General features: G+C 39.7%; 1 protein-coding gene and 1 long non-coding RNA gene across 2 annotated transcripts in view; one reads left to right on the plus strand and one right to left on the minus strand.

The window, feature by feature from the left end:
* Nucleotides 1–513: 513 nt before the first annotated feature.
* The window catches only part of LOC106090779 (protein bric-a-brac 1), a 218,447-nt gene continuing 204,908 nt past the window's right edge, over nt 514–14,052 (plus strand). The window contains exon 1 of the mRNA XM_059369264.1: nt 514–2,492. Coding sequence (XP_059225247.1) covers nt 834–2,492 — 1,659 coding nt within the window. The 5' untranslated portion in view covers nt 514–833. The remainder of the gene's footprint in view (nt 2,493–14,052) is intronic.
* On the minus strand, nt 6,025–7,489 carry LOC131994070 (uncharacterized). Its single transcript, XR_009396412.1, has 2 exons — nt 6,760–7,489; nt 6,025–6,683 (listed from the first exon to the last, which is right to left on the minus strand). It is a non-coding gene; the product is annotated as an uncharacterized LOC131994070 (long non-coding RNA).

The raw sequence follows: 14,052 nt of genomic DNA on the forward strand, positions 1-14,052 counted from the left end.
GCTCTCATCGCATCATCCCAAACACGAATTACGGGATACTTAAACGATCTAAGTTTAGCAGCACCAGCAGCAGCAGCAGCAGCAGAGCCGAAGATACGCACCAACAAAGACGTCAACGACGACGCAGCCATTCATATTTGCACATGGTGGTAGTGGGTTCGTTCAGAGTAGGCTGCACTGCACTGCGAGCAAAAAACGAGAGAACATTTTTTTTTGAATTGCCGCTACGTTTTTTTTCGTACTCAACTCACCAAACAATTGTCGGTTTTTTAGGCGCGCAAAAAAGTGCCCGCGAGTTTGAAAATCACAACACAGAGCAAATATTCCTTAGTTCCATTAAAAAAAAAATATCTAAAAAGAAAATAAATAAATAACAAATAAGAAATATAAACAGTGTTAGAGTGCAAGTGAGAGTGAACATGTGATCCCCCTGAAAGGCTTCCAACAATTTTAAGTTATCCCCATTCACACACACACCCACATAATAGTTTATGGCTGGCTCCATAATGGATTCCAAAAGTCCCCTACATCAACAGCAGGAAACTGCCAACACCACAGCAACAGCATCCGCCTCCCCCTCCAGCAGCAGCAATCAACCTGCCATCAGCCAAGACAGTGTTGCGGCATATCGTGGCCTTTTGGAAGCCTCCGCCAAAGCAAGGGGGGCCAAGCAACATTCTCCTCCGCAGGGATCTGCTGCCCTACTGCAATCACTGGCCCTAAGTCCCCATAGGCCTAGCTCGAGAGAGCAAAAAAAGGCCTCAGCTATAGATGATGATCAAGAACATAACTCACCTGCCTACGTTAGCGAGCTTAATGAACCGCAATCCCACATGCGCAGCGCCGAAGATCAAGCTCCAGCCTATTCTCCACATTCGGAGAGATCTTCCACGGGTTCCGCCTCAGTCCAGGGGGCTCAGCAATTTTGCCTGCGTTGGAATAACTATCAGAGCAACTTGACCAGTGTCTTTGATCAGCTGTTGCAAAACGAAGCCTTTGTCGATGTCACCCTGGCTTGTGATGGGCGCTCTATAAAGGCCCACAAAATGGTACTCTCCGCCTGCTCTCCCTACTTCCAGACTCTGTTTTCCACAACACCCTGCCAACATCCCATAGTGATTATGCGGGACGTTAATTGGCGCGAACTTAAGGCCATAGTGGACTTTATGTACAAGGGGGAGATTAATGTGTGTCAAGATCAAATTGGCCCTCTTCTGAGAATAGCCGAAATGTTAAAAGTCCGCGGGCTGGCCGATGTGGGAAACATAGCAAGCTCCAGTGAAACGGCTCAGTTGAGCAACAAAACTGAACCCAGCACTAGTCCCGATAAGGAATACTATTCACCGTCACGTGCCCCTGAAGTCTCGTCCCCCAAAATGCGTAAAAAGAGCTTGTCCCCTTACTCCAAAAGGCGTTCTTCCGAGCCCCAAGAACAAACGGATATGGATTTGTTAACGCAGCAAGAGACCGAAAAAAGTCGCCTACGCATGGAGGTGCCAACGTGGGATTTAAATTTACCTGCCTCCACCAGTAGAAGCGGTCTAGAGTTACGTTTATCACCCCTGCATCAGCAAACGCATACACCTCTCGTTGGCAGAAATGTGCGTAAACGGAGATGGCCTTCGGCCGATACGATTTTCAATCCTCCCGAAAGTCCTCTGGGAAGTTTGATAGCTGCTGAAAGGGCTGAGCAAGAACGTAACCGAGAGCGGGAGAGAGAAAGGGAAAGAGATCGTGAAAGAGAACGAGTACGTGACAGAGATGGTTCTCTGTTTACACCACCGATGCCGGTAATATCAGGTGCTTCCAGCAATATACTCGAACCTTCTACACATCTGGATTTTCCTTCTCCCTCACCCACGCCCACACCAAATATCTTGCCCTCGGGCTCTCGAACACCTGCTACGCTTTTAACTTCTGTCTCACCACATCTGCAGATCTCTCAACAGCACCATCACCATCACCTACAGCAGCAGCAGCAGCAACAACAACAACAGTCGCAAACTCACCACTCATCGCAACATTCACAGCATAGCAGCGCACATGGCGGCGCTGGTGGTAGTGGTGGTGGCAGCGGTAGTGCTGGTCAACACCATATCTCTGGCCTGCAATCGCATCGATCATCGCCCGCCTCTTCGGTTACCTCAACACACCCGTCCAGTATTTTAAGTAGACCCCTAACACCCTCCCCGGCCAGTGTGACTGGCTCAGGGGGAGTTGGTGGCTCAGGTGGTGGTGTCGGTGTCGGTGTCGGTAGTCGCTTAGGCGATAGTGATCGCTTCTCCTTGGGTCCGGCTCAGGCGGCTGCCATGTTGGGTGCTGCTGCCGCCTCACAAATGGAATTAAGCGCATCAGCAGCTTCTATGGGTATGCGTTCGTTACCCTCCTCAGGTCAAACAATGGGCCAAGGGCCAAGTCATCATAGTTCTTCGATAGCGGATGATCTCGAGATAAAACCAGGAATAGCTGAAATGATACGTGAAGAAGAGAGGGTAAGTGACAAAATTCGATTTAAGATTGCCACAACATTTTTACTACACCCTTTCGATGGGGTTAAATGGGGTACGGATTAAGACAACCACCATTTTGTTTCTCCTTTTAAAAATTTAGTAAAGATCAAATGGAAGAATTTTTTACTCAACAAGGTGGGTTCACACTTACAGAAATGTTGCCTAGGTGGTCTTTAGAGAAAATTTCATGGAAATTTTGTCTTTAGAGGAAAGTTCAAGGAAATTTTGTCTTAAGAGAAAATTTCATGGAAATTTTGTCTTTAGAGAAAATTTCATGGAAATTTTGTCTTTAGAGAAAATTTCATGGAAATTTTGCCTTCTGAGAAAATGTCATGGAAATTTTGCCTTAAGAGAAAATTAAGGCATAATTTCCATGAAATTTTCTCATGGAAATTATGCCTTAACAGAAAATTTCATGGAAATTTTGTCTTCAGAGAAAATTTCATGGAAATTTTGTCTTTATAGAACATTTCATGGAAATTTTGTTTCTAGAGAAAATTTCATGGAAATTTTGTCTTTAGAGAAAATTTCATGGAAATTTTGTCTTTAGAGAAAATTTCATGGAAATTTTGTCTTCAGAGAAAATTTCATGGAAATTTTGTCTTTAGAGAAAATTTCATGGAAATTTTGTCTTAAGAGAAAATTGCATTGTCTTAAGAGAAAATTTCATGGAAATTTTGTCTTAAGAGAAAATTTCATAGAAATTTTGTCTTTAAAGAAAATTTCATGGAAATTTTGTCTTAAAGAGGAAATTTCATGGAAATTTTGTCTTTAGAGAAAATTTCATGGAAATTTTGTCTTTAGAGAAAATTTCATGGAAATTTCGTCTTTAGGGAAAATTTCATGGAAATTTTGTGTTAAGAGAAAATTTCATGGAAATTTTGTCTTTAGAGAAAATTTCATGGAAATTTTGTCTTTAGAGAAAATTTCATGGAAATTTTGTCTTCAGAGAAAATTTCATGGAAATTTTGTATTTAGAGAAAATTTCATGGAAATTTTGTCTTAAGAGAAAATTGCATTGTCTTAAGAGAAAATTTCATGGAAATTTTGTCTTAAGAGAAAATTTCATAGAAATTTTGTCTTTAAAGAAAATTTCATGGAAATTTTGTCTTAAAGAGGAAATTTCATGGAAATTTTGTCTTTAGAGAAAATTTCATGGAAATTTTGTCTTTAGAGAAAATTTCATGGAAATTTTGTCTTTAGAGAAAATTTCATGGAAATTTTGTCTTTAGAGAAAATTTCATGGAAATTTTGTCTTTAGAGAAAATTTCATGGAAATTTTGTCTTTAGAGAAAATTTCATGGAAATTTTGTCTTTAGAGAAAATTTCATGGAAATTTTGTCTTTAGAGAAAATTTCATTGAAATTTTGTCTTTAGAGAAAATTTCATTGAAATTTTGTCTTTAGAGAAAATTTCATTGAAATTTTGTCTTTAGAGAAAATTTCATGGAAATTTTGTCTTAAGAGAAAATTTCATGGAAATTTTGTCTTAAGAGAAAATTTCATGGAAATTTTGTCTTAAGAGAAAATTGCATTGTCTTAAGAGAAAATTTCATTGTCTTAAGAGAAAATTGCATTGTCTTAAGAGAAAATTTCATGGAAATTTTGTCTTAAGAGAAAATTTCATGGAAATTTTGTGAATACCTGGATCTCAGGCATTCAGCATCATAGGCGGAGATGCTAACCTCTGCGCTACAATTGCCTCCTTTAGAATAACTTTATTTCACTTCTAAATGTCTTCATTTCAATCGCGTACGGTACTGTATTTTACTTCCAAATGTCTTCATTTCAATCGCTTATAGTCCTACAATACTGCGATGGGTGTTTTAGGGTCGTTCGCCTAGCAAGGTGGTCTTAATTTTGGATGCTTCATTAATTCCAAGCCTGTCATTTGGGTTATTATACCCTCCACCTTAGGATGGGTGTATACTAGTCTAGTGATTCTGTTTGTAACACCTCCAAATATGCGTCATGTCATTTGAAGTCTAGCCAAGTCCGTCCGTCCGTCTGTCTGTCGAAAGCACGCTAACTTTCGAAGGAGTAAAGCCAGCCGCTTGAAATTTTGCACAAATATTTTTTATTAGTGTAGGTCAGTTGGGATTGTAAATGGGCCAAATCGGTCCATATTTTGATGTAGCCGCCATATAAACCGATCTTGGGTCTTGACTTCTTGAGCCTCTAGAGGGCGCAATTCTCATCCGATTTGACAGAAATTTTGCACATTGTGTTCTGGTATCACTTCCAATAACTGCGCTAAGTATGGTTCAAATCGGTTCATAACCTGGCACAGCTGGCATATAAACCGATCTTGGATCTTGACTTCTTGAGCCTCTAGAGGGCGCAATTCTCATCCGATTTGGCTGTTATGACCTCCAATAACTGTGCTAAGTATGGGGCAAATCGGTAAATAACCTGATATAGCTGCCATATAAATCGATCCGGGATCTTGACTTCTGGAGCCTATAGAGGGCGCACGTGGTGTTTTGGTATCACTAGCCTCTAGAGGGCGCACGTGATATTTTGGTATCACTTTCAACGACTGTGCTAAGTATTTTCGAAAATTTTCGAAATACCGAGATGACTTAACTTAAGGGCCATGAATCTCGCCAACATCTCATCCCTAACCATTCGAAATTTCAAAGAGATATCTGTACCCATTCCCACAGGGCATATTTTTTACTAGTTTTTATCGTTTCATCCCACTGTGCGACATTTATGAGGTACTATGCCATATAAAAACTTCACCCCAATGAAGTGTTGCACTGCGGCATGCCGTTCGGACTCGGCTATAAAAGAGAGACCGCTTATCATTGAGCTTAAACTTGAATCGGACACCACTCATTGATGGGTGAGAAGTTTGCCCTCTTTTCCTTAATGGAATTTTCATGGGAAATTTAGCATTACCATCGCACCTTGTGAATCACCCTAGCATATGATCAAGCCCAGATTTAAAAGAGCAGACGCAAAAAAAACCACAAATTTTCGCCGTTTGCCTAGCATTATAAGAAGTGATGACATCTGTGTCGCGTGCGCCTTAATGTCGCTCGAAGCGCCATCTAGCGGACATTTGACGAACGTTGTCAGCTGCTTAGCATAAACCACGACCCCTGACTGATTGACAGTAGGACAGTTGGTGTGGTGTTGTCATTTGGCCCATCAGAGGAAGTTCTGGCTGGGAAGAGCGCCATGATAGACAAAATGACAACATAGGCCACTAGCCTGGGAAGAAAAAATCTTTCTTTTCGATTTTGAACGTGCAGCAAACCGGAGGTGAGCCTGGCAGCCGAAACAAAAGTGAGGAATTGAAACGAGGAAAGTGAAGTGCAGTCAAGTGCAGTTTTGGTGTTGTTGTTTTTGGTTAATGCTCTTGGTTATTAAATACCAAATAAGCAAAAGGGAAAATATATTTGGATGATCTCAAACAGAAAAACTATGAATTGAATATATTAAGATCCCAAGTAAAACAAATAGTTTAAAAAAAAAAAAAAAAAAATATATATAAAAAATCCGAGTCGAACTGTTTCTATTTCTTTATTGAAAAAAAAAAAGAAAACCAAAGAACTTTCAAAAACTAATCAACAAGAAAGAGGAAAACCAAATTATCTTTAAAACTAAACTACCAACTATTGAATTAGAAATTGCATTAAAAGCTACGCTTAAAAACCAACTTAATAGCTAATCTTTTAAAGCAAAAGAGACTGAATAAAAAGCTGTTATTATTAAAACAAAAAAAAAAAAAGAACTACATTACGAACTAATTATAAACTAAAATCAATTGAAAAAAAAAGACGATTAAAACAACCGCTCAGCTTGCTCACCACCGGCTCATCCTTTCTGCACCATCGTGGGACTTCCAGAACAAGGCACTCGCATTCAGCAGTGTCCCCAGGTGATAGCTTACCTAGACTTACTCCTATACTCCACACATTGACGGACGGACGGACGGACGAATAAATTATCTAAAAATAGAAGAGAATAAATTAGTTTTGTTAGGTAGGCATTTTTATTATATTTGGTTTATACTTATCTTTTAAAAGACCAAGTCTAGCTTTGGTTGGTCTAGTTCCATACCCCATAGATAGAGCTCTTTCTAGCCAGGTAGGGAGTTTCCGTAGGGATGTTTGTCCCAGCCAAATCAACCCGAATGTCATCCTTTCAGGCGTGAGATAATGGCCTAATGAAAAGAAAATTATAAAGAGAAAACTAATTTAAAAACCCTTTTATTTTTGTTTAATAATACTAATACTTACACAATACTATTACAAGATTTGGACGGACATAGACGGACGGACAGCACGTAAGCTTCCAGCGGGGGCAGACCCATGTTCGGCGGCAGGAGCCCTGAAAGAAGAAGAGGAAGCGATGAGAGGCCATTAAATCCGATTAAATCTAGCCATGTACCCATAAATATTAGTATATGTATCAGTTTCTTTTACATTGTTTTTTTTTAAGCTAAAGTCTATTGAATTGCAGTAACGTCGTGACTAGTTTTACCCTTTTAATCAATGTTTAAAGAATGTGAATTTTTGAACTTTGATGAGGCCATTATGGATTGCTTTAGGAAATAAAACCAACTTGAAATGTTTATAACGTTCTTGAAAAAAATGATGTCTTTTACTAAGATCGTGTAGATCTTAAGGAGGGGATAGGAGGGGGATAGTAAGATGAAGAGGTAGGTACGGGGCAACAGGTTTCCTTTGTTGCTATGGTGGAGCTCCTGCTCCAGAGGGAGGGCTATTCCTCGTCGGAACACCAGACGAGAAGGCATTCCGGCAGGTAGGTGTGGTGCTTCCTTTTTATCATTAGACATATTAGTTAGTTTAGTTGCTGTTTCTCTTTCGGGCCAGACATCCCCTTTACTTTTCTAGACTGGCATGTAAAACTTTTTGTTCCTGTGTTTGATTCGCTTGCGCAAAGAACCACCCCATCCGGCGAGCACTAGCCGCGCATACGCCATCATGCCAGCAAGCGACAAGCGGTCATCGAAAATATTAAATCCATTATTGAACCAGGACAGGACATCTGTGCTCTTTTTCTTGTTTTTGTCATTTTCTTTTCGATTTCCTTTTTCTTTGCTGCGATGATTGACAACCGACAACTGGCACAACATTATGTGTGGCGTTATTTTGTTGTCTTATTAAGCGGCGCTACTAAGCCAACGCGCCAGCCGCTATGCCGGACATGGTCTTTCATCTCTGGCTGTGGCTCATTGAAAAGTGCAAAAGCGCACTTGACTCGTCCACCACACTCCGGCAGCGGTGGTGATGATGGTGAGCAATTGTCTCAGTGAGATTATGGACGGCACGACTATGTCCATCGAAATGAGCTTTCGTTGTGACAGTGACGATGACTCTATTGGTACTAATCATTCAGAATGGATTCAACAACCCACTCATTCACTAACTCTTTTTGTATAGGGTGATTTTTTAGCGTTTATCTTTTTTGGCAACACTGGTTTCACTGTCAAACATCTTCAATTTGGTCTATAGTTTAACCATGAAACGTCTTACAAACGAACAACGCTTGCTAATTATTGTCTTTTTTTCATCAAAATGCGTAGTCTGTTAAGAAAGTTCAAGGCGAGCTGCTTCTCTTTAGCGACGAAGCTCATTTTTGGCTCAATGGGTACGTAAGTGAGCAGAATTGTCGAAATTTGGAGTGAAGATCAGCCAGAGCTACCCATGCATCTATGAAAAGTCACACCTTGCTGAGGTTTATGGGCTGGTGCCATCATTGGACCGTACTTCTTCAAAGATGATGTGAGTCGTAACGTATTTGTGAAGGGTCAGCGCTATCGTGAGTTGATATCCAACTTTTTTTTGCTCTAAATGCAAGAACTTGACTTGCATGACATGTGGTTTCAACAACACGGTACCACATGCCACACAGCATGCGTAACAAAGGACTTATTAAGAGGCGAGTTCGGTGATTATTTTTTTTTTTCACCCTCGGGACCGGTCAATTGGCTGCCTAGATCTTGCGATTTAACGCCTTTGGACTATTTTTTGGGGGGCCATGTTAAAGCTCATGTCTATACAGACAAGGCCGCTTCAATTCGTGCATTGGAAGACAACATTGAAGCATTTCTTCGTGAGATACCGTCCGAAAAGTTGGAAAAAGTATGCCAAAATTAGACTAAGCGAATGGACCATTTGAGGCGCAGTCACGGTCAGTTGACCGCATGAAATAAACTTCAAACATTTAATTCTATGGACCGTGCTTACTTTAATTGGCTATGACAGAATATTTATTCCACCAGCCGAACATATTGGGTTGCCCAAAAAGTAATTGCGGATTTTTCATATAGTCGGCGTTGACACATTTTTTCACAGCTTGTGATTGCATTCTTTCTTCTGTCAGTTATCAGCTGCTACTTTTAGCTTGCTTTAGAAAAAAAGTGTAAAAAAGTATATTTGATTAAAGTTCATTCTAAGTTTTATTAAAAATCCAATTTACTTTCTTTTAAAAAATCCGCAATTACTTTTTGGGCAACCCAATAGAATAGCGTTCCAAGCGCCTCGATCTTCTGCGCTCATTCTAAAATCTCTGACACCAAGTTTCGAGGTGCCTCCCGCCACTTGATCTCTATATCGGGCTTTTGGTCTTCCCGGTTTGCGTGTACCACCACCGTGTTTGCCTTCAAAAAACTTCTTTGTTGGAGCTCCTACATCCATTCTGACAACATGACCAACGCCAACGCAGCCGTTGTATTTTTATGCGTGTAACTATCGTCGTCATACAGCTCGTGGTTCATACATCGCCCATATTCTCCATTAACGCAAACTGGTCCATATATTGTATGAAGAATCTTTCTCTCAAACACTCCAAGTACTGCCTCATCTGCTTTCACAAGTACCCATGCCTTAGAACCATGCAACAGCACGGGTAGTATCAGTGTATGCTTCGCCTTGTCGAGAGGTGGCCTTATTCCTAACCTGCTCACTTAGTCCAAAGTAGCATCTGTTTGCCGGTATTATTCTTCGCTTCATCTCAAAACTGGTGTCATTCGTTTCGGTTACGGCGGTGCCGAGGTAGATAATGTCACTGACTGTCTCAAAGTTGTGGTTCCCAACTTTCTCCATTTTCTCTATCTGCTCGGTTGTGCAAGGCTTTTTAGGGAGTTGCAAACATCCATTTTGTCTTATCTCCATTTACTGCCAGACCAATTTTCAATGACTCTCTACTATTGGTTGCCCAAAAAGTAATTGCGGATTTTTTATATAGTCGGCGTTGACAAATTTTTTCACAGCTTATGACTCTGTAATTGCATTCTTTCTTCTGTCAGTTATCAGCTGCTACTTTTAGCTTGCTTTAGATAAAAGTGTAAAACAAGTATATTTGATTAAAGTTCATTCTAAGTTTTATTAAAAATGCATTCACTTTCTTTTAAAAAATCCGCAATTACTTTTTGGGCAACCAAATACTTCCGGTGACCGACCCAAGATATCGATGTCGTCGGCATAGGCGAGTAGCATGTGTTCTCTTGTGATTAGTGGGCCACATCTATTCACATCTGCTTCTCGTATAATCTTCTCCAGCAGGATATTAAAGAGATCACACGATAGGCTGTCTCCTTGCCTGAAACTTCATTTGGTATTGAGAGGTTCGAAGAGATTCTTTCCTATTCTTAGTGAGGAACGCAAATATCAGCAAATATCATCCTGCAGAGTCTTATTTGCAGGGATACCAAACTCAGACATGGCTTGAAATACCTTTGAACGTAAAGGTGTATCGAAGGCGGCATTGTAGTCAACAAGGAGATGGTAGGTGATGATTTATCCTTCTCGCGTCTTTTCCAGGATTTGGCGCAGTGTGAATATCTCTTCCAGGGTGGGTTAACCAAATCTAAAGCCGCATTGATAGGGCCCAATTATCTCATTGACTTTAGGTGTTAATCTTTCACACAACACACTCGAGAGTATCTTGCTTGCGAGGGGGAGGAGTCTTATTCCTCTGTAGTTGGCTAATCGCGTCTTGTCTCCTTTCTTGTATATGGGACATAGTATGCTGAGGTTCCAATCATGGGGTATGCGTTCTTCTAGCCACATTGCGCAGATAAGCTGATGCATACGCCTTATCAGCGTGCCGCCTATGGTCTTAAATAGTTCAGCGGGTAAACCGTCGGCTCCTGCTGCCTTGTTGTTCTTTAGTCGGCTCACTGCTAGCTGAACCTCATGCTGACTAGGAGTTAAACATTCTATACCATCATCAGGGATTGGTTATGCGCGTTCGGGACAATATGGGATTCAATTGAAAGCTATTCAAGAGTACGAATTTCATAATAAAAGTTGGGTCCAAGTACCTGGGGGGCCGCCCCATCCCCATAACCCCTTAAAATAGGTTTATTTGACGATCAGGACAATATGGGACTCAAATGAAAGGTATACGGGAGTAGATTACGATTATGGTCAGTAAGTAGGAATAGGCTTTGTAATTTACTAATAACGGAAGGGGGCGGACCCTCCCCCTTACCCCAAAAGTACTACACAAAAATAAAAGTAGACCGATCGGGACAATATGGGATTCAAATGAAAGGTATTCAAGAGTAGAGTACGAATTTTATAAAAAAAAAGTTGGGTCCAAGTACCTGGGGGGCAGCCCCAGCCCAAAAACCCTTTAAAATAGGTTTATTTGACGATCATGACAATATGGGACTCAAATGATAGGTATTCGGGAGTAGATTACGAACATGGTCAGTAAGTAGGAATAGGCTTTAAAATTTATTGATAATGGAAGGGGGCGACCTTCCACCGTTACCCCAAAAACACCACCCAAAATCAAAAGTGGACCGATCGAGACAATATGGGTATTAAATGAAAAGTATGGGGGAGTAGATAAGGATACTGGCGTATAAATTCATGTGGAAGTATAGGAGGCCACACCACCCCCACAAAAATACCCAAAAGGGGGCACATTAGCCAATCACAGATATATGGGACTCGGATTGTTTGTTCTGTATAGACTGAGAAATGGCAGAAACGATTTTCTCGAAATTTTCGCATATTTTGTAGGTTGGTCTGGAAGGAAACAAGGGCTATATAATTTTTTTGATATCGGGAGGGGAGCGGACCCTCCCCCTTATGCCAAAAACACTACCGAAAATCAAAAGTGGACAGATCGGGACAATATCGGTATCAAATGAAAGGTATTGGAGATTAGAATACGAATATGGTATTAAAATTTGAGTCTAAGTACCTATTGGGAAATAAAGATTTCATGAATTTTTCTGAATTTTCTGTGTTTTTTTGTTGGAAAAACTTTCCTATAGCTCTTATATAATCACCCTTTAGTAAAAATACGAAATACTTATCAATTTGAGCCTAGTTTTATGAACTTGTTTTTCCTTTTTATTATGCACACATTTGATTTTTTTTTTTTTGAAAGTACCACTTATGGCAATTGGCTTCTTGAACTTCCGCTTTAGAAGACCCAAGGAGTTGTTGGAAAATTGATGTGTAAGATGTTTTAGTTTTTCGTGGTTAAGTTCAGTTCAAATAATTTGCCGACGGCAAACTGTAATTAGTTTTGTTTTCATAGCGGAGCCGACTATACAGAATACCCTACACCTACCCTACAATTATAAATTCGGGCAATATATAAATATATATGTATATGAGAGCTATATCTAAACCTGAACCGACTATTAAACAGATCGTTTGAAAATTGTTCTTACTACGGCCATATAAGTGCAAATCGGGCGATATATTTATTGGGTTGCCCAAAAAGTAATTGCGGATTTTTCATATAGTCGGCGTTGAAAAATTTTTTCACAGCTTGTGACTCTGTAATTGCATTCTTTCTTCTGTCAGTTATAAGCTGTTACATTTAGCTTGCTTTAGAATAAGAGTGTAAAAAAAGTATATTTGATTAAAGTTCATTCTAAGTTTTATTAAAAATGCATTTACTTTCTTCTAAAAAATCCGCAATTACTTTTTGGGCAACACAATATATATGGGAGCTATATCTAAATCTGAACCGATGTTGATGAAATTTTCCAAATGTGTTAAAATCAGTAACGAAACAGTCCGTGCAAAATTTTGTGCAAATCGGTTGAAAATTGTAGCTACTATGGCCATTTAAGTGAAAATCGGGCGATACATATATATGGCAGCTATATCTAAATCTGAACCGATTTTGATGAAATTTTCCAAATGTGTTGAAATCAGTAACGAAACAGTTCGTGCCGAATTTTGTGCAGATCGTTTGAAAATTGTAGCTTCTACGGCCATTTAAGTGCAAATCCGGCGATACATATATATGGGAGCTACATCTAAATCTGAACCGATTTTGATGAAATTTTCCAAATGTGTTAAAATCAGTGACGAAACAGTCCGTGCCAAATTTTGTGCAAATCGGTTGAAAATTGTAGCTACTATGGCCATTTAAGTGAAAATCCGGCGATATATATATATATGGCAGCTATATTTAAATCTGAACCGATTTTGATGAAATTTTCCAAATATGTTAAAATCACCAACGAAACAGTTCGTGCCAAATTTTGTGAAAATCGGTTGAAAATTGTAGCTTCTACGGCCATTTAAGTGCAAATCGGGCGATATATATATGTGGCAGCTATATTTAAATCTGAACCGATTTTGATGAATTTTTCCAAATATGTTAAAATCAGTAACGAAACAGTCTGTGCCAAGTTTTGTGCACATCGGTTGAAAATTGTAGCTACTATGGTCATTTAAGTGAAAATCGGGCTATGCATATGTATGGCAGCTATATCTAAATCTGAACCGATTTTGATGAAATTGTACAAATATGTTAAAATCAGTAACGAAACAATTCGTGCCAAATTTTGTGCAAATCGGTTGAAAATTGTAGCTACTATGGCCATTTAAGTGCAAATCGGGCGATACATATATATGGCAGCTATATCTAAATCTGAGCCGATTTTGATGAATTTTTTCAAATATGTTAAAATCAGTAGCAAAACAGTCTGTGCCAAATTTTGTGCAGATCGTTTGAAAATTGTAGCTACTATGGCCATTTAAGTGCAAATCGGGCGATACATATATTGGCAGCTATATCTAAATCTGAACCGATTTTGATGAAATCAATAGCATCCGTCCTTGGTATGGTTGAGTATGGTTCTAGCCTGTCTTAAACCTGACTCGACTTTCCAAGTTGATCTAGCCATGTCCGTCCGTCAGTGTCGAAATCACGATAGCCGTAGAACGAAATCAGTCCATAACGTTACATAGCTCCCATATAACCCGATCTTCCAATTTGACATCTTGAGGCCCTGCAGTTCATAATTTTTGACTGATTTGACTTAAATGTTGCATGTAGTGTGCTGTTATGATTTGCAACATCTGGGCCAAGTACGGTTGAAATCGATGTATAATCTGATATAGCTGCCATATAAACCCATCTTGATTTAAAGTCTGGATCCCCTGAAAGCCACATTTATCGTCCGATTTGTCAACAAGTTTGTTACAACTTCCATCAACTGTGTCCAGTACGGTTCAAATCGGTCTTTTACCTCGTGTAGCTCCCATATAACCCCCGATCTTTCTATTATCCTTTTTCGGTTC

The sequence above is a fragment of the Stomoxys calcitrans genome, chromosome 1, assembly GCF_963082655.1.
Source record: "Stomoxys calcitrans chromosome 1, idStoCalc2.1, whole genome shotgun sequence".
In the NCBI taxonomy this organism is placed as follows: Eukaryota; Metazoa; Arthropoda; class Insecta; order Diptera; family Muscidae; genus Stomoxys; species Stomoxys calcitrans.